The 24,520-nt window shown below is 44.5% G+C and overlaps 1 protein-coding gene across 2 annotated transcripts in view; it reads left to right on the plus strand.

The window, feature by feature from the left end:
- The window catches only part of ASTN1 (astrotactin 1), a 335,381-nt gene extending 311,481 nt beyond the window's left edge, over positions 1–23,900 (plus strand). For both annotated transcript variants that reach the window (XM_060088555.1, XM_060088557.1), the window contains exons 20-23: positions 511–646; positions 6,854–6,954; positions 19,189–19,372; positions 23,663–23,900. In XM_060088555.1, the coding sequence (XP_059944538.1) occupies positions 511–646; positions 6,854–6,954; positions 19,189–19,372; positions 23,663–23,900 (659 nt within the window). The remainder of the gene's footprint in view (positions 1–510; positions 647–6,853; positions 6,955–19,188; positions 19,373–23,662) is intronic.
- The last annotated feature ends 620 nt before the right edge of the window (positions 23,901–24,520 follow it).

Genomic DNA, 24,520 nt, shown 5'->3' on the forward strand with positions numbered 1-24,520 from the left:
TGTTTTCTGCCCAAGCCAAGAACATGTCATAAAAGACCTCGCAGATGTGCTACGTACATCTTGCCTTGGTTGTCTCAGCTAACTCTGGACAGATGGCTCCAAACTGATTAAATATGAAACAGAAAAGACCATTCCTTCTGGGTCTCCTTGCCCTACTAGGAATTTGAGAAGACCGGGGACCGAGTGATTTTAATGTTAAATTCTAACGGAGTCAATCCCAGCCAGGTGTTACTTGGCCATCCCTGTTTCTCATGCCTTTTCTTTCTTTCTTTTTTTTTTTTTGTGGTACGCAGGCCTCTCACTGTTGTGGCCTCTCCCATTGCGGAGCACAGGCTCTGGACGCGCAGGTCCAACAGCCATGGCTCACGGGCCCAGCCGCTGCGCGGCATGCGGGATCTTCCCGGACGGGGACACGAACCCGTGTCCCCTGCATCGGCAAGTGGACTCTCAACCACTGCGCCACCAGGGAAGCCCCTCTCATGCCTTTTCCATTCCTTCCCCTCTGGGCAGAAACGGTGCTGAGCTTTGTTGACGACATCATCTCCGGAGCGAAGTCTCCTTGTGCGATGCCCTCTCAGGTCCCGGACAAGCAGCTCACCACCATCTCTCTGATCATACAATGCCTGGAACCTGACACCATCTACATGTGAGTGACAGACACCTGTCTGGTTATTCCTTACCCTGAATGCCCCCAGACTTTTAGCTGGTTCCTTTTAGCTACTTGAGTTCCTTTAGAGACTTTGAAAAACATGAGTGTCTCAAGTCTTGTCTCAATCAGCATTATAGAGAACCTTCTCGGTACTGGAGGCGGAGGACCAAGAAAGATAATTCAGTCCCATCCTAGTTTGCATCCTAGTTTGCAACAGATAATATAGTCCCATCCTAGTTTGCAACATATAAACAACTAACGTTAACATCAGGTAGATTGAAATTAAAGCTAGATGTAAAAGAGCAAGGAACCTGTTGTAGAAAAGAAAGAAGTGATTCTTTCTAACTAGAGAGGACGTCATCTGAATTAGGTTGTGTAGAATTTCAGTAGGAAGCATAACGTTGGAAAAGGCACACCGGGCAGAGGAAACAGCAAGGGCAAAGGCAAAGAGGCATGCTATGGTGAGCGGCGAGTAGACAACAGGGTAGAAGCAGACAGTGAATAAAGGGGATAGAAGAAAGTGAGCTCGGGAAAATAGAGTGAATGCTGTTAAGTCAGAGGAGTATTTTGTTTTGGAGGAAAGGAGTAGAATACCAAGAATTCTGCGCTAGTGGCATTGAAATAGATAGTTTATAGAGGTGAGAGATGGTCTTTCTTCAAAGAAAGTACAGCGAGCTCCTGTATTGTGGCACTTGGAGCAGCTCTATTCTTTCTGGTAGCTCTTCCCCGTTCCCCTCGGTGCTCTGGGAACAACAGTAAAGTATTTGCAAAGCAGACATAAAAGACACCAAGGGAGGAGAGATAGTGATGGAATCTAAGTCATGACGGGAAAATTGCGGGGGGGCGTGGCGGGGGGGCGAAGGCAGAATTCATAGCGATGTCGTTCTGGGACTCTTTGACCCCATCAGTATGAAAAACATTTAACAGTTTACAGATGAGGTCACGGGAACAGAGTCAAGGTTTCTGGAATAAATCATTTCCATTTCCATAGTGGAAGAGTTCAAAGATGAAAAGCACTAGAAATGTGAGTGGCATGGATTGCAAGACGAACTTAGATGCTCAGGCTGAATTTCTTCAGCACAGGAAGGAGATGTAACCAAGGGGCCAGGCTGATGAGGGTAAAACACATAAAGACAAGTGGTATTCTGGAGGGGTTGGAAAATATAGAGAGACGTAAATGATAACAGTAGGACAAGGATTCTCATCCGCTGGCCTGAGATTTGGGCATTCTGGCCCTTCATTAGGAGGGGAACAGGTAAAAGGAACAAAGATTGGGAACACGGAACTCCTAACCCGCTGTAAATGCCTCAGACTCAGTGAAACTGGAATTGCCATTTATAATGAGGGCTCAGTAATTCCTCTCACTAAGTAACACATGTTAATTAGGAATTTCAAAGTTCCTACAAGCACGAGGCTGGCATGGTTGCCCGTTAGGAGTGCCAGCCCTTACCCACTCTGGGACCCTCCTCATATGGGCCTGGGTCTGGCTACATTTCACAGAGACCCGAGGCCGATGGCTTCTCCCACTCTGCTATCCTAGGTGAGCTTCTAGTGTCTCCCTCTTAAGTCTTGTAAAACACAAACGTTCTGTCAAGATGGATTGCTGAGGAAATTAAAGAGACAGTGCACTGGGCAAAGGGGAAAAAAACAGCCAATCTCCACTAGGTGGCGCTGCAGATCATGTGCAGAGAGCATGCAGGCGGGCCTGGGAGAGACGCTCCTCCTCGCAGAGCCATCGAGTGGACCAGAGCTTCAGTCCCTGGTGCAAGGACAGGAGCCCTGCGTTAAGAGTTGAGAACACATGGGCCCCAAACCTGATTTTGTTTCTAACCACTAAGTGATTAAGCAGAACACTGAACGTTTCTGCAACTAAGTTTTCTTATCCATAATATGGAGGAAGGCAGCCTTCATTTATGGAGGGTTCACTACGTGTAGGTGCTTCTGGGAACCACCACCCCCGACCCTGTGAGATTAGGGTTATTGTTCCCATTTTATAGATGAGGAAACTGAGGTTCAGCAACACTGAGTAACTTCCTCAGAATCACACAGCTTGTTGTCTGGGTGTGGCGGGTGGTTAAGAATTGAATCAAGGTTTGCATTCTCTTATCTGCGTCTCACTCTCCAGCCAGTCCAGGCTACTGGAAGGATCAAGCATGATCTTATAACTCACGTGCAAGCATAGAGCTGGCTCTTCAACTGGGGTCCACGGAGGCAGAATGGCCTTTCAGTATAGATGGCTTACTTTGTCATCCTATGCACTTTAATGCATTGGAAAAGCATTATTCTGAGAAGGGTCGACTGTACAAAAACAGTTAAGAATCCCTGGTTAAAAGAGATCTTAAAGTGTGTCTGGTACTCTATCTTCATTTTACAGATGAGGAAACTGAGGCCAGAGTGGGGAAGTGACTCCCCGGCCTTGTAGCCTACCACACCCCACCACAGCGTGCACTCACAGCAGAGCCGCTGCCTTAGGGGGCATGAGACAACGAACAGATAATTCAGAAAAAGGGAGTGGATTTGGAGCCATCCGTAGAAACCACCACACCTGGAGGGGGCGAGTGTGTAAGTCCCAGACAGAGACAGTCAGCCCCTGGCAGGAGGCCCAAGGATGCTCCATGCACTTCAAGTTTCAGTCCTTTAAAACATCAGCCCTGGAGCCAGAGCAGGGCTGCATTGGTTCACACACACACACACGCACGCATGCACGCACACACACGATATACATGTCGTCACACAGGCTCTAACAACAGGCTGAACGGTCCCAGCAGCCAGGCAGAGGTGGAAAGGGCCCGGGAGCTTTGGACAAAACAGTGAATGGACTTACACATTATCCCTCTGGATTGGGAGCAGGGCTTATCTCTTTTGTCCAGTAATTCTGGCTATAATCCTTTTACTATCCTACGAGTGTCCAGTGGTGGAAATGATGCTGCTGACTATAAACGGAGGACCTTCCTGAAATAACTGCACACGACATTTCCACTTGAAATGTGTAGAGTGTTCCCCAGGCTTGCTTCAATAGTAAAAATAACTGGCTACTCCTCAGGGTCCCTCCAGGACCAAGGGAGCCGGGACCGCTGAGGATGGGTTTTTAGGTCAGGCATCCTCTCTACTTAGAAGGATGTGGGAAGACTTTTGTTTCCTAACAAAGGTAAGGGCTTTGCTATTAAAAATGGTAAGGACTTAGGACCCTAATTTTTTTTTACTAATTGCCCAGTGAGAATAGTGAGAATTAATTACAGCACACACAATTTCATCCCAGCCCAAGATCCAACAGAGTTAGTGGGAACTCACAGCAGGATGGAGCACAAAGCAAACTCCGAGGAGTGGGACAAGTGGGAAGGGGTGAGGATTAACTCCATCCCAGGCACTGAGAGAGAGCGTCCATCTATCTGACAGCCACTTTGCTACCTAATCTTAGGACATTTCTCATCACAGTCCAGGGAAATTGCTAGAAATTAAAGGTTCAAGGTTAAATAAGGGTGCGCTACAAAAGGTGGCTGGAACCTACCATAGACAGTCTAGGGCAGGTGACCCCTAAGCCTGTAAATATCCAGGCAGACAGCATCATGTAGCCCATGGGCTACATGTAGGCCATGTAGCAAGATGCCAGCCCTGACCTGGAGTCCCAAGGCGATGCTCGGGGCCCTGGGAGGCGGACGGGAAAAGATGAAGCAGGGCCATCTTACAGAGGACAGGACAGCAGGCAGTCTGGATCTCAGGGCGGGGGCTCAGGAGTGTGGGCTCAGACACACAGTTGGGGAGGGACCAGTGAAGGAAGAGAGCACAGAGGTGAGAACTGGGTCCCAGGGCCTGGCTCACACTAGCAGCCCTGTGACTTTGCCAGTGCCTGGGCATCAAACAGGGCTTCCTATCTCCTGACTCTGACGAGAAGGGGCAGCCCGAAGTGGGATCAGGGCAGAGTCTGTAACAAAGATCAAGCGACCCACCTCTGAGCAGGGAGACGGACTTCCTACACGTCAGGAGCCCTGTCATCAGGGTCTCCGGTGAGAGAGGTTCCCACTCCATGAAGGATACATGAGGGTGAGGGGGAATTCACCCATCTGGGAACCCCTGATCATGAGGTGCAGGTCTGCAGTCTGCCCTGGGTGCCTCTGGGCCCATCTCTGAGAAACAACTCAAGGTGGTCTGGAGCAGAAGGGCAGAGGAGGGAGTGGAGACCTGGCCTGAGACCGGCTTGTGGGATACGACCGGGAAATGGAGCAGGTGCCAGACAGGGCAGAGCGGACATGCTGGCTTCAGGTTTGGTGGCCTCAGTCACAGTTCTAGAAATAGTAGCAAATAGTAGCAAAAGGCTGATCAGGTGTGTATATGGGGGGCGGGGAATGATGAAAAATTGCAGGGGCTGCCATTGCTCGGGATCCAGGCAGCCCGGTGTGTGAGGCTGGATGCAAAGGGCTCACTCAGACCTAGGAGGGGAGGGATGGTGACGGGGGAGAAGCCAGTCCCTGGACTTCGGATCAGGGTGGGAGAGGGGTTTAGTACTAGGTGAGATGGTAGATCTGAACTAAGTAGCAAGACAAGAAGCAGAGGACAGTAGAACGGACAGACACACCTTGTGCACATAAGATGAGAAAGCCAAGCACCTGGTCCTTGTCTGACTGACAGCAAGGAGGCTGGGCAGTCCCGCGGGAGCGCACGGGCAGGTCTGCACCCAGCTGGGCCAGCACATCCAGTGGGATGTGATTCCAGCATGAGACTGGAGAAGGCAGAGGGAGGGAAAACAACACATCAGGACACACAGGTTCTTAACACTGACCGTTTCCTGGGCTTCTCTGTGGGGAGGCAGTCGTAGATGCAAGGCTGTCTGTCTTTTCTCTGCTGAGAGAAACTTATATTTCCTGGCAGAATCATTAGGCAATTTCCATTTCTTTTCTACCTCATCAGTTCAGCTGTCTGAGGCTCATTTACCTTAACATGTACCTGGCCCCTCTATCTTGGGGCATCTTTCTTCTTTTCATCTCTCTTCCTCCCTGTAGCTCTGCCAAGAGGAAAGAAAATCCAGACTTGCCAATAAATGCAACCTCCCATGGCGACACAGCAAGAGAGAAAGAGACAAGAAAAGCAGCATTAATGATTTGCTTTAGACTCACTAGATTAGTTGTTAGAGGTCCCGGGCACCGACACCAGAGGTTATCTTCATGGTTATATTCAAATTCCTGTCTGAGGAGCAGAACCTGGCGTTGCTCTTAACCTCTCCATCCAGTTCCATCACCCAAGGGGGAAATTTTACATTCAGCCTTTGATGGCCGGGTCTTCATCCCGTGTGTACGTATGTATGTATGTGTGTGTGTGTTGAAGGGTGGAGGGGGCTCTTAGAACCACATCTTCTCATTGCCAGGGGTAGCATAAGGTTTCCACTCTGGACTCCTGGTCCACGGCGGGTAGCATCTAAGTGGGTCAGAAGGAACTGCATGCAGGAAATAGAACCCCTAGTCACAGGCAAGTCAGGACCCCGCAGCTCTGGCGTTTTCACTTCTGACTTAAAGAGGAGAATCGTCCTCAGTGCTCGGCATAAAAGCCTCAAGATGGACAGAACAGAATTAATAAAATTTATGCAGTGTCATTGAGCTCCAGGTACTGCGCTAGGTCCTCCTGTACTTTACTATCTCATTTAATCATCGCAATGACCTACAAGCAGTTTTATTATCAGCTCCATTTCACAGAATAGAGAAAATAAAGCTCAGAGGACTTAACTACAACTCCACAAGGCAGGGAGTGGAGGCTTCAGACCCACTTCAGACCATCTGTTTCCACAGATACATGCTCTTTCCCTCAGCTTGGTGGTTGTCAGAATGTAACTGGCATCAGAATCACCTGGAAGGCTTGTCATAGCACAGATCTCTGTCCCCACCCCTAGAGTTTCTGGTTCAGTAGGTCTGGCATGGGCATGAGAATGGTCATGACTATCAACTTCCCCGGTGATGCTGCTGGTCTGGGGACCCCACTTTGAGAACCACTGCTCTACGCCATGAGGTAATATCCTCAAGACAGCAAATGACAGCCCAAGACCTACCAGGAAGCAGCAAGGGGCTCTAGACTGCATACTTGATGACCTGGTGATGGCAGTAAGTGCATGGCAGGGTGGCGAGAGCAGCCAGGGGCCAACCCGCCCATCCAGGAAGGCTTGGCTGTCCGCTGGACCGCAGGTTCTCTCCGTTAACGCTACCCTCCCCTCCCTGCCAGGTTCACCCTGTGGGGAGTGGACAGCACAGGACGACGCTCCAGGCCAAGTGACGTGATTGTGAAGACGCCTTGCCCGGTGGTGGATGATGTCAAAGCCCAAGGTAGGAGACACTGAGGCCAGCAGAGTCTGCAGAGGGATGCTCCAGGGACCTCCCCTCGCCATGGGGAAAGGGGGAGCAAGAGAGTCAAACACAACAACCTGGAGTTCAGCAGGGAAGGGGGAGAATTCAAGGCTCAGGACAGGAGCATCTCCTTTCCAGGAACTCCTCAACCTCTGCCTCTGGCGGAAATCTGCATTGCGTCCCGTTATTCCACATAGTCTGTAAGTCAGAGAGCCAGTAGGAGATACCAGTGAAAGCCCCAGACACCCATGGAAGCACACCAGGTGCTTAGGTACATGGTACCAGGTGCTTTAGTACCTGTGACCTCTGCCCTCAGGATGCTGACTGCATAACTTACTCTCTTCATACTTTTTGGTACACATCTGAAAGATTATTTTGAATTACAGCATAGGAAGGCTACAGATTTAGAATTAATTGCTGTATCACTCCCTCCCTACCAAAGATGTGTCAAAATCTTCATTCTATATTTTAGAGTTGTTATGGACCAGTTCCTTGGTAAAGAATTGTCCCTCTTCAGTGCACCAGAATGAGCCCGTCAATTAGGAAGAGTGTGTTTTCAGTCAACATTCATTACACGAATAGCACACTTCTTGCTGCTGCTTCTCCTCATGAAGTTCCCTGGAGGTCTTGATATCGTCCCTTGCTCTAAGGCTTATTACATCCCCTCCAAAACCAGAATTTAACTCTCTTGGGCACCACTTCTGTGGGGCCCTGGCACCAGTTAAAGTGATCTGATCAACTAGTAATTTCTATTAACAGTTGGACTGCTAATGGACCGATAGTATACGCACATTAACAGAGATGGTGACTGATGCTAGAAGTTTAGGTTGTGCAAGTTTCAATAAGAGAAATGCTATTGCCAAGCTGGCATGCGGTACCCCTCAAATCACCTTAACTGTGGCTCCTGACTCCAGCTGTATGAAGTTGGCTGTGAGTTGACACAATCCCACCATGTTCAAAGGGTGATGCAAAGTCACTGTGGGTCGAGAGACCTAGACCTACTTTAGTTAAAATCCCTGATGCTGTAGCACTTCACACCTTCTGAAAGGACTTTCATTTACTGCCTCATTTAACACGCATGGCATGTTAAAGGCACTGTTATTCTCAACACAGAAATCTGATCACATAACGCCTCTTCTTACCACTCTTTCATGGATTGCTATTCCTCTTGTGATGAAGATCAAAATATGTAACAGGCCTATTAGGACTTAAATGGAGGGGCCCTTGCCCACTTCACCAGCCTCTTCTTGACCACATTCCCCATCAACCTCTGTATTTCCTGAAGCCTCACTGCCTTTCTCAGTTCCTCCAACACGCCATTTCCATTTCCAACACGGAGCCTTTGCACGTGTTAGTCTCACTACCTCAAATACTCTCCAGTTCCACCCCATTCACTGATTAATTCCTCTCAGCCTGCAGATCTCAGAGCAGGTGTCCTTCCTCAGTACGGAAGGGGTCCAGGGCCACTGCTAGATGCCCTCACAGTACCATGTTTCTTTCCTTCAGAACATTTATCTCAGTTTGTTATTATAATGTCTTGTTCAATATCTGTTTACCTCATTAGACGGTGAGTTCCATGAGAGCAGAGTTCTGGTCTCTGTTTGCCTATGATTATGTCCCTAACACTTAGAAAGGAGCATGGTGACTGACTTGTTCCAGGAAACGTAGACTCTGGAGTCAGACCACCTGGGGTCAAATTTCTGCTCTACCATCTAACTACTTGACCTTGAGCAGGTTACCTCACCTTGTGCCTCAGTTTACTACTCTGTAAAATGGGGTGGGGGATAATGGTACCCTAGATAATAAGTTTCTAGTGAGAGTTAAATTAGTGAATTTATGTATAGTGGTTTTAAGTGCCTGTCCAGTAGTAAGTATTCAGTAAATATTAAGGAGTATACATTGTGGGATTGTGTCCCTCATGGTCAACCTGATACAACTGGAGTCGGGAGCCATGAACAAGATGATTTTCAGGCTACTAGCACATCAGCTTATACACAATATTTCTCTTATTGAAACTTTCCCAACCTAAACTTCCAGCATCAGTCAATGTCTCTGTTAAGATCATTAACCATGCGTAGAGTTTGTTCTTGAGTAGGAACTCAGTAAATATTTATTTATTTATGTATTTATTTATTTTTATTGGAGGATAATTGCTTTACAATGTTGTGTTAGTTTCTGCTGTACAGCAAAGTGAATCAGCTATATGTATACATATAGCCCCTCCCTCTTGGACCTCCCACCCCCCTAATCCCACCCATCTAGGTCATCACAGAGCACCAAGCTGAGCTCCCTGTGCTTTATAGCAGGTTCCCACTATCTATCTATTTTATGCATGGTAGTGTATGTATGTCAATCCTAATCTCCCAATTTGTCCCACCCTCCCCTTCCCCCACCATGTACACATGTCCATTCTCTATGTCTGTGTCTCTATTCCTGCCCTGCAAATAGGTTCATCTGTACCATTTTTCTAGATTCCACATATATATGTTACTATATGATTTTTTTTTCCTCTTTCTGACTTACTTCACTCTGTATGACAGACTCTAGGTCCATCTACATCTCTACAAATGACCCTATTTCATTCCTTTTTATGGCTGAGTAATATTCCATTGTATATATAAGTACCACATCTTCTTTATCCATTCATGTGTCATTAGACATTATGTTGTTTCCATGTCCTGGCTATTGTAAATAGTGCTGCAGTGAACATTGGGATACATGTGTCCTTTTGAATTATGTTTTTTTCAGGGTATATGCCCAGTAGTGTTATTGTTGGGTCATATGGTAGTTCTATTTTTAGTTTTTTAAGGAACCTGCATACTGTTTTCCATAGTGGCTGTATCAATTTACATTCCCACCAACAATGCAAGAGGATTCCCTTTTCTCCACACCCTCTCCAGCATTCATTGTTTGTAGACTTTTTGATGATGGCCATTCTGACCTGTGTGAGGTGACACCTCATTGTAGTTTTGATTTGCATTTCTCTAATAATTAGTAATGTTGAACATCTTTTTATGTGCCTCTTGGCCAGCTGTATGTCTTCTTAGGAGAGAGGTCTGTTTAGGTCTTCTGCCCGTTTTTTGATTGGGTGTTTTTTTTTTTTTTATATTGAGCTCCATGAGCTGTTTGTATATTCTGGAGATTAATCCTTTGTCCATTGCTTCATTTGCAAATATTTTCTCTCACTCTGACGGTTGCCTTTGTCTAGTTTATGGTTTCCTTTTACAATTTGCATGGAAACACAAAAGACCCCAGATAGCCAAAGCAATCTTGAGAAAGAAAAACAGAGCTGGAGGAATCAGGTTCCCTGACTTCAAACTATACTGCAAAGCTCAGTAATCAAGACAGTATGATACTGGCACAAAAACAGAAATATAGATTAATGGAACAGGATAGAAAGCCCAGAGGTAAACCCACGCACCTATGGTCACCTAATCTATGACAAAGGAGGCAAAAATATACAGTGGAGAAAAGACAACCTCTTCAATAAGTGGTGCTGGGAAAACTGGACAGCTACATGTAAAAGAATGAAATTAGAACACTACCTAACACCATACACAAGAATAAACTCAAAATGGATTAAAGACCTAAATGTAAGACCGGACACTATAAAACTCTTAGAGGAAAACATAGGAAAAACACTCTTTGACATAAACCACAGCAAGATCTTTTTTGACCCACCTCTTAAAGAAAATAAAAACAAAAATAAACAAATGGGACTTAACTAAACTTAATAAATATTTACTAAATGAATAGAACATTGTCCCCATCTTATAGATGTAGACATTGAGATTCAGAGCAAAGTAAGCTGACCAGGGTCACAAAGCTAGCATCTTACAGGGCCTGTGCTCAGACTCATTATTTGACATCAATCCCTATTTTGCTTAGAATGTTAAATTAGATATTTAGAGGATTATTATGTAAAAGACTGAAAACCTTTCTTTGTCTCTCAATACTGATGACGAAAAGACATATCAATACATTAAAAAATAGTGTTCAAGTTATATAGCAAAATAATTCTCCTTTTCAGGATTATTGGTGTCCACTGAGATGTTATAGTAGAATGGAGACCTTTAAGTATAAGACAAATGTGCTTCTCTCTGGAGTGAGTGTTGCCTGGTTTGTAGGGTATGGACTGAATGACTTTTGAAGGTCTCTGAAATCCCTTGATGATGAAAGCAGAATCTGGGGTTGAAAACACCTAGATGAGAGACTGGGAAGGACCCAAGTTACCCTTATTTCATCATCTGTTGATTTCTTACTCCAAGCCAGAGTAAGAACAGGTGTTGAGAAGGTGTCCCAGCTATTTCTGTTTTGGAGAATTTGCTGATGTCCTTGCCAGCAGTGGTAGGCATCTTGGACTTGTTTGCTGAATAGGCAGCAGGCTGGTTGGATGTCAGTGGGGTGAATAGCATGTAGGAGAGATGCCACACAATGCCACCTGCAGGAATAGATGGATAGAAGCAACTCTGGAATAAAGAGTGGCCAACAAAGAATAATCTGCCCAGGAGAGACCGCTATCCTATTTCTCTGTGGGGCTTCTTTGTGTTAATTCTAGTCCCCAAAGCATATCAAGATGTGCTTCTGACCATTTGTGCTCCCTGGCAAAGAACACTTTCTGAAATCCCAGCAGACCAGATGGAAGCATGAGAAGCAATTTAATGCTGAGAGAATGAAATAACATTCCCAGGTCCCGTTATCCTTCAGCCAGAGAGGAGTCCTGTACCGGGCAGATGTGGAGATTAATGAGTTAGACTAATTGAGGACATCCTTGCAAATTAATACAGGCTGGCCGTTATACCAAAAAACATATGCTTTGCCTCCTTCAAACCCAGATGGCGATCATAAATATAGCTCACTTGGGTTGAGTTTACAACTAGTGACAAATGGGAATTACCTTCTAAGTGACCCAGGGCATGACCTCAGCTCCTAATTATCTAACAGGAAGCCGGACCCTATTTCTTTTTTTTTAATCTTATTTATTTTTTTAATACAACAGGTTCTTATTAGTCATCAATTTTATACACATCAGTGTGTACATGTCAGTCCAGACCCTATTTCTTATACGATCATTTTCCTAAACTAGATACTTTCTATGAAGAATTTTACTGCCTCATGACAGTAAAGTCACTGAGCAAGGAAGTTTCTACCACTGTTTTACTGAAAACACCCTTTTCCCAGCAGGAAAGGCTAGAGTCAGTAGTAAGGTCAACCTAGTCTCTAGGTTGGGGCATGACCTTTAAGGGTTCTTCATGTGGCTTCACTAAGTGAAGGCTAGTTCTCACCCGTCTTTCCTCCAACATCCACCATCCTCCTTTCCTGATGCCAAACATAAATCCTACCCATTTCTTCATTTGCTTCTTCCACAGTCATTTATTAATTAATACCACAGCCTGGTGTTCGATGCTAAAGAAACAAGAAGAACTAGGCTCAGAATCTATTTTCAAGAACTTTATAATCAGATTTCATGAATTTATCAAATCAGACAACTTATTTTAAGCCCTTACTAAATAGCTGGTCTAGGCATTGGGGGCAAAATTCCCCTGCCTCATGGGGATTATATTTAAGCAGGGGTGACAAAGCAAAAAAGTAGCAAAATACGTAATATTTCAGATAGTGACATACGTTATGGAGACATATAAGCAGGGAAATGGTTTAGGAAGTGCAGGGGGTAGAATTTCAAGTAGAGTGGGCTGAGAGGAAGGAGAAGGAGGAAAACACACAGATATCTGGAGGTGGTTCATTCCAGTAGAGGAGCCGCAGTGCAGACATCCTTGGCATGTTTGAAGAAGAGAAAGGAGGCTCCTCTGGTGAGAAGGATGATGAGAAGGAAAGGAGCAGGAGAGGAGCTCTGAGAGGCTGTGGGGCAGATCCTGTAGTGCTTGGTCATCAGAGTAGGCAATGGGGTTCTGCTAGGGACTGGGATGGGAAGCCCTGGAAAACTTTGGGCAGAAGAATGACATGATCAGACTTAATGTTACAGGATCGTTCTGTCTGCTTTGTTGAGCATGGACTCCAAATATTGGGTCCAAGGTGGAAGTGGGAAGACCGATTAGAAGGCTATGGCAATACAGAGGAAAGATGATATTGTTTTCAACTAGAATGATCAGGATATAGGTGATGAGAAGTGGTCCAATTCTTAATTATTTTGATGGTAGAACCAAAAGGATTTGCTAAATGGATTGAATGTGGAGCATGAGAGAAAGAAGAGTTATTCCAGCTTTATCCTATAATGTGAAAAGTGATGTATAGCAATGTGTCCAAAGTGCTCAGGGAATGCGAGCAAGACCACCTAGTTCAACTGCTTGTGATTTTTCCCTGGCAGACCCTAGCAGCCTATGTGAAGGTAAAGGAAAGGCAGAGATGGAGCAAGCTAGTTGAGGACACTAGCAATGGGCCGCGTAGATCAGGTTAGGTAGACAAGGATGTAAATACAGGACTGATGCCTGGAGTGAACGAAGATGTCAAAGGACTTGGGGTTTCTGTCATTGAAGAACAGATTTGGTAGCAATAAGAAGTATAGGAACCATGAAAAGAGGTTGTGTTCACAGTACATATGTGATATTTGGATTTATTATTTCAGAGGTGGAGAAGTTCTCAGCCCAATGATTGGCTTTGATGATGGGGGAGTCTCTAGAGTTAAGCAGGCCTTTCATTTTGGCAGTGAAGTCACCCAAAATGGTGGTAAGAAATGAGGTGGAGAAGATAACCAGATGCTAGATTCTGCCATGTCTGGAGAAGCATAGTTAGGAAGTGAGTGGTGGGAAATAGAAAGAGACAGGTAAGTTTTTAAAGTGTAGGGACTTTTACATATATTGAGAGAAAAAATTGTTTTCGGGGAGATGGCTCTTTTCTGGCGTACAAGAAGGATCCCTCAATACTGGAGAAGGTGTCATGCAGGTTTCAGCCAACACAGGGATATGGAGGGAAGGAAGAGTGTGTTCCAAGGTTAAGGGTAAAGAGAGAGTTGGTTGCCACGTAACAGTGTTGGTCCCAGAGGAAGTAAGAAAGTTTTGAGAGAATGAATGAGTATAGAACAGTGGTGCTCAAAGTGTGGTCCAGACAAGCAGCATCAGCATCACCTTGGAACTTGTTAGATATGCCAATACTCAGGTTCCAACTGAGACCTACTGCATCAGGAACTCCAGTGGGAACCAGAAATCTGTGCTTTCACAAGCCTTCCAGGTTGTGAATCAAGTTTAATTCTCAAGTTTGAGAATCATTGGTGTGAAGGAAGCACAAAGCAGCATGGGGAGAGAAGGGTAGGGGAGAGGACAGACAGACTTGGAAGATGGGGCAAAGGGGCTTTGCAATTTGGATACTGCTTAGAATGACAAAAATATAAAGCCAGGTGGGATTCATTGTCCTCAGGTTTTCATGCGGAATCCTATGGTCAGTTACTTCAGTGTGGGGTTTCAGGTAGCTCCCCCCGAAATAATGCAAATGATGACTTAGGACCGCCATTCAGGAGACTTTTGTTACAGCAGCCAAGGAAGCCATTGGCAGAAGGTATAGGTGCTTCCCAGGATTCTTATTTCATAGGAAAAAGAGCAACCACTGCTGGGGGATAAGAAAGCTCCCTTCTGCCCATGGAGTCACCCCTCTCATTTCAATAAGACTATTTCCCCACTCTTGGACTCTTGTGTTTCAGTCTCTCTCTGTGTCATGGCATTGGGAAAAGCATGATCTAGTAGAGAACCAGTAACAGTAATTTAAAAAAATAATATCTGCTATTGCTCAACTCTCCCCCTCACTCACTCCCAAATACCATGGCTTATTGCTGCTTTCAGATCTGCTGCCCACCATAGCTGGGGGGCCTCCATGCTGGCATTTCCTCTCCCTCCTATGCTGTGCCCCAGATATCCTCACAGATCGTTCTCTCCCCTCCTCCAAGCCGTGGCTTGAATGTCATCTTTTCAGTGATACCCCTCTATTTAAAATTGCAATGCCCCATCCAGCACTCCCAACCTTCCTTCTCCTGTTTTACTTTTTCCCACTTTCTAACACACTGTATTTTACTTACTTATTATGTTTATTGCTTACCTGAATGTGTCCTACCACCAGACTGTAAGTGTCACAGGATGAGGACTTTTTGTCAAAGTTTCTCCCTGGTGTAGCCAAGTACCTAGAAAAATGTCAAGCACATGGTAAGCACTCAGTAAAAATATTTATGGAATGAATTAATGAATAAAAGTGTACTTGCTTTGTCCAGACATCGTGCTAAAGAAATGCTTTACATTCAATATCACTCTTAGCCTCACAATAATCTTGGAAGATATGTGTTATTAACCATCACTGAACAGACAAGGAAACTAAAACCCAGAGAGGTTAAGTAACATGTCCAAGGCCACACAGCTAGTGTAATGGAGCCCAACTCCATTTGATGTCATGGTGCCTATTCTTTTTTTTTTTTTCTTAACATCTTTATTGGAGTATAATTGCTTTACAATGGTCTGTTAGTTTCTGCTGTATAACAAAGTGAATCAGTTATGCAGATACATATGTTCCCATATCTCTTCCCTCATGCATCTCCCTCCCTCCCACCCTCCCTATCCCACCCCTCCAGGCGGTCACAAAGCACTGAGCTCATCTCCCTGTGCTATGCGGCTGCTTCCCACTAGCTATCTACCTTACGTTTGGTAGTGTATATATGTCCATGCCTCTCTCGCGCTTTGTCACAGCTTACCCTTCCCCCTCCGCATATCCTCAAGTCCATTCTCTAGTAGGTCTGTGTCTTTATTCCCGTCTTACCCCTAGGTTCTTCATGACCTTTTTTTTTTCCCTTAGGTTCCATATATATGTGTTAGCATATGGTATTTGTTTTTCTCTTTCTGACTTATTTCACTCTGTATGACAGACTCTAGGTCCATCCACCTCATTACAAATAACTCAATTTCATTTCTTTTTATGGCTGAGTAATATTCCATTGTATATATGTGCCACATCTTCTTTATCCATTCATCTGTTGATGGGCACTTAGGTTGCTTCCATGTCCTGGCTATTGTAAATAGAGCTGCAATGAACATTGGGGTGCATGTGTCTTTTTGAATTATGGTTTTCTCAGGGCATATGCCCAGTAGTGGGATTGCTGGGTCGTATGGTAGTTCTATTTGTAGTTTTTTAAGGAACCTCCATACTGTTCCCCATAGTGGCTGTATCAATTCACATTCCCCATGGTGCCTATTCTTAACCATACTTTTGGGTCTGAAGCCTTCAGTCCCAGCCCTGTTCATTTATTCTGATGCTCGAGAGATCTTGGCTCCCTTCTCTTTTTTTTTTTTTTTTTTTGTGATGAAGCTGTGTATGTAGACACTCTGCCATCTCTTCACCTGCATTTTAACTATTCTTGAACACCACTCATGTCAAAGAGAGGGAAGACAGATACCTATTTTAAAAAACTCAAGACTTCTGTGAAGCTGAAAGCTGGGTTAAATGATAACCAAAAATATCTTATAGTCTTTAACTTTCTTTGAGTTAGTGAATTCTTGAGATGCTATGAAGGCTAATGAAATAATATCCATAAATTCCCTCATTGGAGATAGGAAGGGCCAGAAATACTCGGTCTCTAGGACCCTAGCGTGTAGATCTTTCTGAATATAATATCCCATTTACCGATGAAGGCTTTTAAGCACACCCTGGCGTTAGATTATCTTGGTTTTAGGAGATTTATGGTAGAAACTGGGACTATCCCACCTGGTCTCAGGCACAAATGCTTCTGCTAAGGGGAAGCATTAGCCTACTCTAGCTGGATATTACTGTTGTGTTAGGAGAATAGTAAATATGCCAGAAAATACCTTCTCAGTCATCACTGTTGCTCAGCAGACTGTCACAACCAGGGCCTTAGGCCTGTGATTCTATGTCCCGTCACTGGAAGTAAGAACAGATTGACAGCAGTAAAAGGAAGAGAGAAGGAACCCCGAACCTCCCTGTCTGGGCTCTGGTCTGCTCACCTGCGTTTCCGCACTGCTGGTCATTCTTCTCTAAGTACGTACTCCCTGCTTCCCAGTGAACAAGCACAGCCCTTAGAATAGTCCTTCTGCTTCTTCCCATTTACTCCAGAAATGACAGACTCCCTGCATATCTACTAGGAGTCTCTCTTACTTGGAATTTATGGGCCAGCCAGGGCAATGTCCTCTACCAGAAATAGTCTCCCCAGAAAGTGTTCCCCAAGACCCTGCCTCCTGTATCTTAAATTGGTTAAACACTACCATCCCCTGAGCATAGGTACGAAAGAGCAATGGAAGATAGATAGAGTTTTAAAGCTTGACTCCAGCCCACACTGGCTCTATGACCTTGGGCAGGTAACCTGGCCTCATTTGTAGCACAAAGACATTCATATTCATTGTGCAGGGGTGGTATGAGGATTAGAATTCACACATGTAAAGTTCTTGGCAATCAATAGGCTGTTAATACATAAATACCAGAGCTCTTTATATTCTATATAATTTTTATTTATATCCTTTATATTCTATATAATAAATACCAGAGATCTTTATAGTCTAAATCACTGTCCACTTTATCTCTTGATCTTATTTTAACAACCTGAGAATTTTAAAGTCCTGAAAATCTGAATGGATTTCTCAGCTGAAATTATTTTTATTGCAGCTTAAAGATGCTGGTTACAAGGGTTGAATTGCTAAAGGGTTGGTACAACCCAGGTCTGGAGATATATCACCAGAAACCCTCCACCAAAGTGGATTCAAATGACCGCCATGGTCATAAATTTCATTCACTTAGCTTACATTTTTTGATCTATTATTTTGTCTGGCCTTTTTCTTGCCACTGAGGACACTGAGGAAGTAAGGTCTGGCTCCTGTTTTCATAGGCAATGGGCAAGATAGACAAAAAGGGAAATTACTGCACTGCTTGGGCAGAGTAGAGGTAGAAATTTTATTCATTCCAACCCAGGAAACTCTTAAAATGATGACTCAGTCATCACCAGCAGCCTTGAATTCACTTGGAGTCGTGACAAGGGATCAGGGCATTTAGGCTAACAGGGGGTCAAGTGGTCAAAGTCTGGCTTAGAAGCCTGTAGACTTAGTCTCTTCATCCCCAGATTTAACACTGGATCTGAGACAAAGCTCTCCAGATCTCAGGTCCCAGCTGTTTAGGAAGAAAATGTCAACAAATCTCCTTTCTGACAGGTTTAATGAGAAAATATTTAATGATAAAGTGCTCTGAGCTCCACAGGAAAAAACGCCAAGGCTACACTTCATTGCCACTTTGCCACATCACCAAGTTCAATCTTAGCAATGTATACCTTGGAGGCAGAAATATAAGAGGTATAAATTAAGCCAAAAGATCACTTGTTTGGAACTGCAGAATGCACTGGATTCAACGTACATGTCAGCACAGATCCGCAAGCTTGCCTTCCTACCTGTCTGGGTGGCCCTAGCAAAAAGACCTGCATTCCTGCAGTCACGGGGCCAGGTTGCTTTTGGCACTGTGGCTACTCCAGGTTCTTCAGGTTGCTGGAGGCATGACCTGACAGTTCCTGACTTCATCCCTGAGCTGAAGGCTGCTCCCCGCTGCCCAGGGCTTCCCCATTGCTTTTGCAGGACTCACTTTGTACCCAAGCATGCCGCCTAGAGGTGCAGGGGAGTTAATGCCTCATGGGGGCAAATGTGAAAAGTCCCCATGGACCAATCCTGAATGCGAGCTGGATATAAATTCTTCTTCTGTTCTCCCCCAGATGGACCAGTGAGGATCCAATAGCTTCATACATCCTCTCCTGCAAAACACAGCCATCAACTCCTTAGAGCATTTTCTTATATTCACTCTGCCTCCTTTCTTGCCTCATTTCTCTCTATCTTCCCTCCTGCTTCTCTGGGATTGCATTTGCCAATAAAGTATCAATGAGCTCTTGCCTCAGGCTCTGTATTATTAGGAAACATGGGTGAAGACAAAGAATATTATCACCTAAATTGACCTTAGAGAGATTCTATTTGAAGCCTATCATTTTATAAAAGAGAAAACTGAAACCTGATAGGGCAGGAGGTTCAGTATTCTTTGAGTAATATCACACACACACACACACACACACACATGCATGTATATATACACACACATATACATGCATATACACACCTATGTGCCTGTATTTATAATCATTTATGTATGTGTGTGTGTGTGTGTGTGTGTATATATATATATATATATATATATAAATATATATATAAAATCTTATTTATTGGCCTTTTCTCCCATCCTCAGAAATAGCAGACAAGATCTACAATCTCTTCAATGGCTATACCAGTGGGAAGGAGCAGCAGACCGCCTACAACACCCTTCTGGATCTGGGTTCCCCCACCCTCCATCGAGTCCTCTACCACTATAACCAGCATTATGAGAGTTTTGGAGAATTCACCTGGCGGTGTGAGGATGAATTAGGCCCCAGGTAATCAATAAACTTCTTATCTCTTTTAAAGACCTCAGCTTTTTGAAATTTTATGGAATGCAGAAAGATTCTTCCTGACCTTACACATAAAATCATTTTATTTTAGGAAGGTAATCCTAAATTTTCTCCTTTCTTCAAAAGTAAGAAAATAGGCAGCGGGGCGGGGGATGTCCTGTACCATGGTCTTCTAGAAAAGTTGATAAATTCAGGTCATACGAGGCATCCTGAGACTAAGTCTCCTTTCCGATTGATCAGATGTCAGACAAATGGGATGACTTTTGGGTGATACTTTTATTGATCCCTTTTGGCAGGAGAGCAAGAATTCTGAGTGCCAGAGGATCCTACTGTATTGATTTTCTTCATTTATTTTCTTTCTCTCTTTCTCTTCTTCTTCTCTTCTTCTCTTCCACTATAATACTGAATTCATGAATTTGCAGATATCCTGGGTGAGCTTAGCTGCTGTAAGTCCTGTGCTTTTAGACAGCTCAGTTCATACTGATTAGTTATGGATAAGCTGTATTTATGCTGAATTTAAGTCAAGCCATGAATGCATTTCCTGAACTCTGAAAAAACCTTTGCCCTTGAGCTGTTTTACCCCCTCTTTATCATGCTGACACAGCATTCCAAAGGCTAAACTGTAGGAGCCAAAAGCTTAGTCTTTTGAAAGAAAATTAGGAATTTTATTGAAGAGGTTATCCAAAAATATTTACTGCATATGAACTTTACATATGTTATATGCATCATACAGATGTATTTCGAGCTAAATTCTGCACTCTCTTGAAAGGCAGAATGGGGGTAGCAATGACCCATCTTGACATCTAACTTGGCCAAAGTTAGGATAATGTAGTGTTTGCCAACTTGCCCTGGCCCCAAGGTTACAACTTCCTAATACTCAGTACTCCTGCTTTTAGGTTATATAGCCCAGATAGAGTTCTTGGAAAGAGAGGAATGGGAAGAATGCATAGAAATAACACCTTTCGTTTGTTCCATTCAACGTGGCTGTGTATTGCTGCTCTGAGAAGAGAAGATTTCTCTGGAAATACTAAGATTTTCAGATAAATACAGTGAAGAGGCTTTTCACATGGAATGTCCCCAAACTTATGTGTCCCCAAACTATTTAGGAGTTCATAAAGAAAAAAAAATAGGGGAAGGAAGGAAGGGAGGGAGGGAGGGAAGGAAAGAAAGAAGAGAAAGAGAGGAAGAAAATAAATGAAGAAAGTCAATGCAGTAGGATCCTATGGCACTCAGAATTCTTGCTCTCCTGCCGAAAGGGATCAATAAAAGTATCACAAAAGTCATCCCATTTGTCTGACATCTGATCAATCGGAAAGGAGACTTAGTCTCAGGATGCCTCGTATGACCTGAATTTATCAACTTTTCTAGAAGACCATGGTACAGGACATCCCCCGCCCCGCTGCCATTTTCTTACTTTTGAAGAAAGGAGAAAATGTAGGATTACCTTCCTGAAATAAAATAATTTTATGTGTAAGGTCAGGAAGAATCTTTCTGCATTCCATAAATTATTTCCCAAACTTTATAAAGGTTGGTTATTCTTGGGCAAACAGATGCCATGGCTATGGACAGGACACAGAGGGAAATATATAAGGGGGCTCAATTTTGGTAAAAAGTAAACCCTGGGTTAGAAGGTATATTAAGAAATAGCCTCCCTGCTCCATACCTTACCATTACTTCTGCCCTATTATTACTCATACCTAATATCATCCCCTCTCTCCAGCTCTCCCCAATTCCCTTCATGCTCCCTCCTCCCCCTTCCCTTTCCTGCTCTCTTCTCCCTTCTTCTGACATTTATTGAGTACATATATGCAGTTCTTTGTCAAGGAACATAAATGTCACAATTTGAATAGCACTAACATTGCATACATCATCTTGATTTCCAAGGGAATTTGGACTGCTTTTAAAATTTCTCTCTTGTAACTCAAGAGTCAGAAGGAAAACTGGTTAATGAAGAAAGTGAGCAGGGGAAAAAAAAATGCAGATCTCATTGTAAAGTAAGGCCTGCTGCTGACTTGACACTGTCTTCTCAAAAAGAGAAGACGCTCAAGAGTCTTCCCAGGAGACTCTTTCATGTGTAATACTGGTTTTTTAAGGCTGTATATTAGGGGGGAAAATTGTACTTTCATTAGCTTGTGGAAAATCAAGTTTTGCTTTTCAGTGTCATGGATCTGGGGGAGAACCACAGGAAACAAGAAATCTCCTGCCTTGAGATACTTCACCACTTTGGAGTTAGTTGTGAGAATAAATAGAAAAGGGTCAGAGGGTACATATGCCCTGCAAGCAAGCAGAAAGTATTCCCTTGCTTCAGTTAAATCCAATTCCATTAAAATTCATGGAAGCCTCCATGAGAGTTGAAATACTTTGAGGACAACCTTGGTCGCATTGCTCTTAAGAAAGAAGAAGGCTCTGAGATGGTCAAGGACATACCCAAATTAATTATTACCTTTTTAAAAAAGTGAGCAATGAAAATAGCCACAAAAAACTCCATGGGCTAATTAGATCCATTTGTCTGAAAGGATGGCTAGGATGTGTTCCTTTATCCATTTCTTCAAGATGAGGCAGATGCTGCCCTTTAGTCTTTCTTCTCTCCCGCTTCGTCCACATCCCAAGAATGTGTCAACAGCTAATGACATGCAGCAGGATAGATTAAGAGGAAGGCCACCAAAGTCCCTGTTGATGACGACTTTTGGAAAGCCTGCTTGGCCAAACGGCAGAGGCTGATGGGCAGAGGAGAGGCAATCTGCATAAGATGTGACTTAGTCGGCAGAGTGTTTGTTTGATATTCTCTGACCCACCATTGCAGTGGGAGAAAACTTGACTGGCCTCCGATGACCTCCCACTCTCTTGGTCCCTTGACTTTGCTGCCACAGCTCAACACCTTGCTTCCAATGTCCGTCATCCCCGCCCGTCTCTCGCTTGCCCTCCTTGGAATGCGGTGAGCTCACCCCTTGTGATGCTCGTAGCCAGGACGGAAGAAGCGGCATGAAATGAATGTGCTTCTTGTTCTTGAGAGCTCATCCTAAACCTGGTGAAGAAACTTCCGGTTTCTGGAAAGAACTGCTGATTGAATTAGAAAAGAGATGCTTCCTCACATTGACATTAGCCTAGCAGTTGATAAATACTGCAAGGGGTCCTGTTCATTGAACTTTCCAGAACAGATTTTAGAGCCTCACATGGGCTTGCTGGAATAAGAGATTATTCTTTCATGGGTTTCTGGTCACCCATGGTTTTTTGAAGAAGGGAAAGAACACAGCTAAGTGAGGGGATCCCCGTTCCTTCCCTTATCCTAAGTGTTCAGAGTCAAAGCCAGTGCAGGCTGAGAACTGGCTATCAGGCAGTCCCATCTCTAACACCAGAAGTGGATGCCAAGAAGAAGCCGTACACCGGTGAGCTAGATCCTGGCGATAGCCCGCTTCCCCAGGCTATGCGCAGGGGGTCTCACACTCTATTCTTGGCCCAGTGGGATCACTCCTTTACAGTGTGTGTGAACTTGGGGAGACCTTGCCCTCCTCTTCCCATTCTCAGGGATCTGCAATAGCTCAGGTGCCCTCTCATCACCTCCTCTTCTTCCCACTCTTTGGATGGGGTCTCAGGGGTCTCAATGGCACCAGCCTCCTGACTTTCCGAGGGAGATTGCAGAACAGAGCAGGAGCTCACCTGGGGGTTAAGTAGGTGATGCGTGCCCCTGAGAGTCTGCATTTTCCCAAAGAATGACCCTATGTCAATATGCACTGAGGGTATTATTGTTCGTGCCCTTATTACACTACAATTACCTTCATACAGGCATAATTAGTTACACTTGATATCCCCCAAAGTGCAATACATTCTACTCAGTTCAGAAATACCCTTGAAAAGGGAAATCTCCAGTCAAACACATTATTTGTCATTTAATGGTGATAAATTACTGGCTTTAAAGTAAATTGATTTGATTTGTCAGCTCTGATTTTAAAAGAGCATAAATTCCCACTAAAGTATGTCATTTTCTCTTCTTTATTTGTCCTTATTGCACTTTGTTTCTTTGTTTACATTTTCGTGCCCTACTTTGCTCGTCCATCCTTATTAATTCATTATTTCATTCATTCATTCATTCTTCCGTTCATTCATTCATTTTCTTGACATGTATTTATGGAGGTTCCCCCTCTTCTAAGTGCCAACCATGGAACAGTAAGCAAAATAAATGGGGCTCTTCCCTCTTGAAGCTTAAAGTCTCACACTGTTTACCTTTCCCGCCTTCTCTTCTTTCTAACCTAAGCATCCTCCATGCTTGATCCGTAGGAAAGCCGGCCTCATCCTTTCTCAGCTTGGGGATCTCAGCAATTGGTGCAATGGACTCCTTCAGGAACCCAAGATAAGCTTGCGACGCAGCTCCCTCAAGTACCTGGGCTGCCGCTACAGCGAGATCAAACCCTACGGACTTGACTGGTCAGAGCTTAGCCGGGACCTTAGCAAGACGTGTGAGCAGCAGACCCTGAGCATCCCTTACAACGATTATGGGGACAGCAAAGACATCTAGCGCCATGACGCCAGAGAGCAGCTGCCAAAAGGAAGCAGGAGAAAGGAGGGGAAATGTCTGGGTTGGTGTGTGGATTTTTCATGTTTTTAAGGGAATGTTCAAACCTCCACAGGCAACATCTAAGCCAGGGAGAAGGTGATCCTTGCTTCCTGCAGAACTTCTCGGGTATCATGTTCTCCATCTGTGTGGTCAGTAAGCCTGCTAGCCAGGGCTTCCTAAATTTCTTCTTAGGGAATTACTTTGGGGCTTGTTTTGCGGTTCATTTGTTTTGTTCATGTTTTGTCCAAGAGGTTCATCAAAATACTCGGGTTCTGCCATGCTTCTCATGAAAGGGCCATCAGGTTGGTGCACCCTGTGCTCACTGAGTTCCTATGTCCCTTGCACCTGGGGACAGAGATGAGGCCAGATAGTTGTAGAGTGGCCTCAGACCCCAGCCTCAGATGTCCATGGGAAGCTCTCACACTAAGAGCCTAAGCTCTGCTCACAGAGAACAACAGCAAGAAAACTGGGAAGGTGGCCCCTGTGTAGGTCTCATGGTTTCCTCCCCCGGCCTTCCGATTGCTATCTTCACACTGCAAAGGTGAACTTCGCCTCCATTATGGGCCCCGGTCGGCCTCCTG

This window comes from Mesoplodon densirostris, chromosome 2 (genome assembly GCF_025265405.1).
Source record: "Mesoplodon densirostris isolate mMesDen1 chromosome 2, mMesDen1 primary haplotype, whole genome shotgun sequence".
NCBI classification, from domain to species: Eukaryota; Metazoa; Chordata; class Mammalia; order Artiodactyla; family Ziphiidae; genus Mesoplodon; species Mesoplodon densirostris.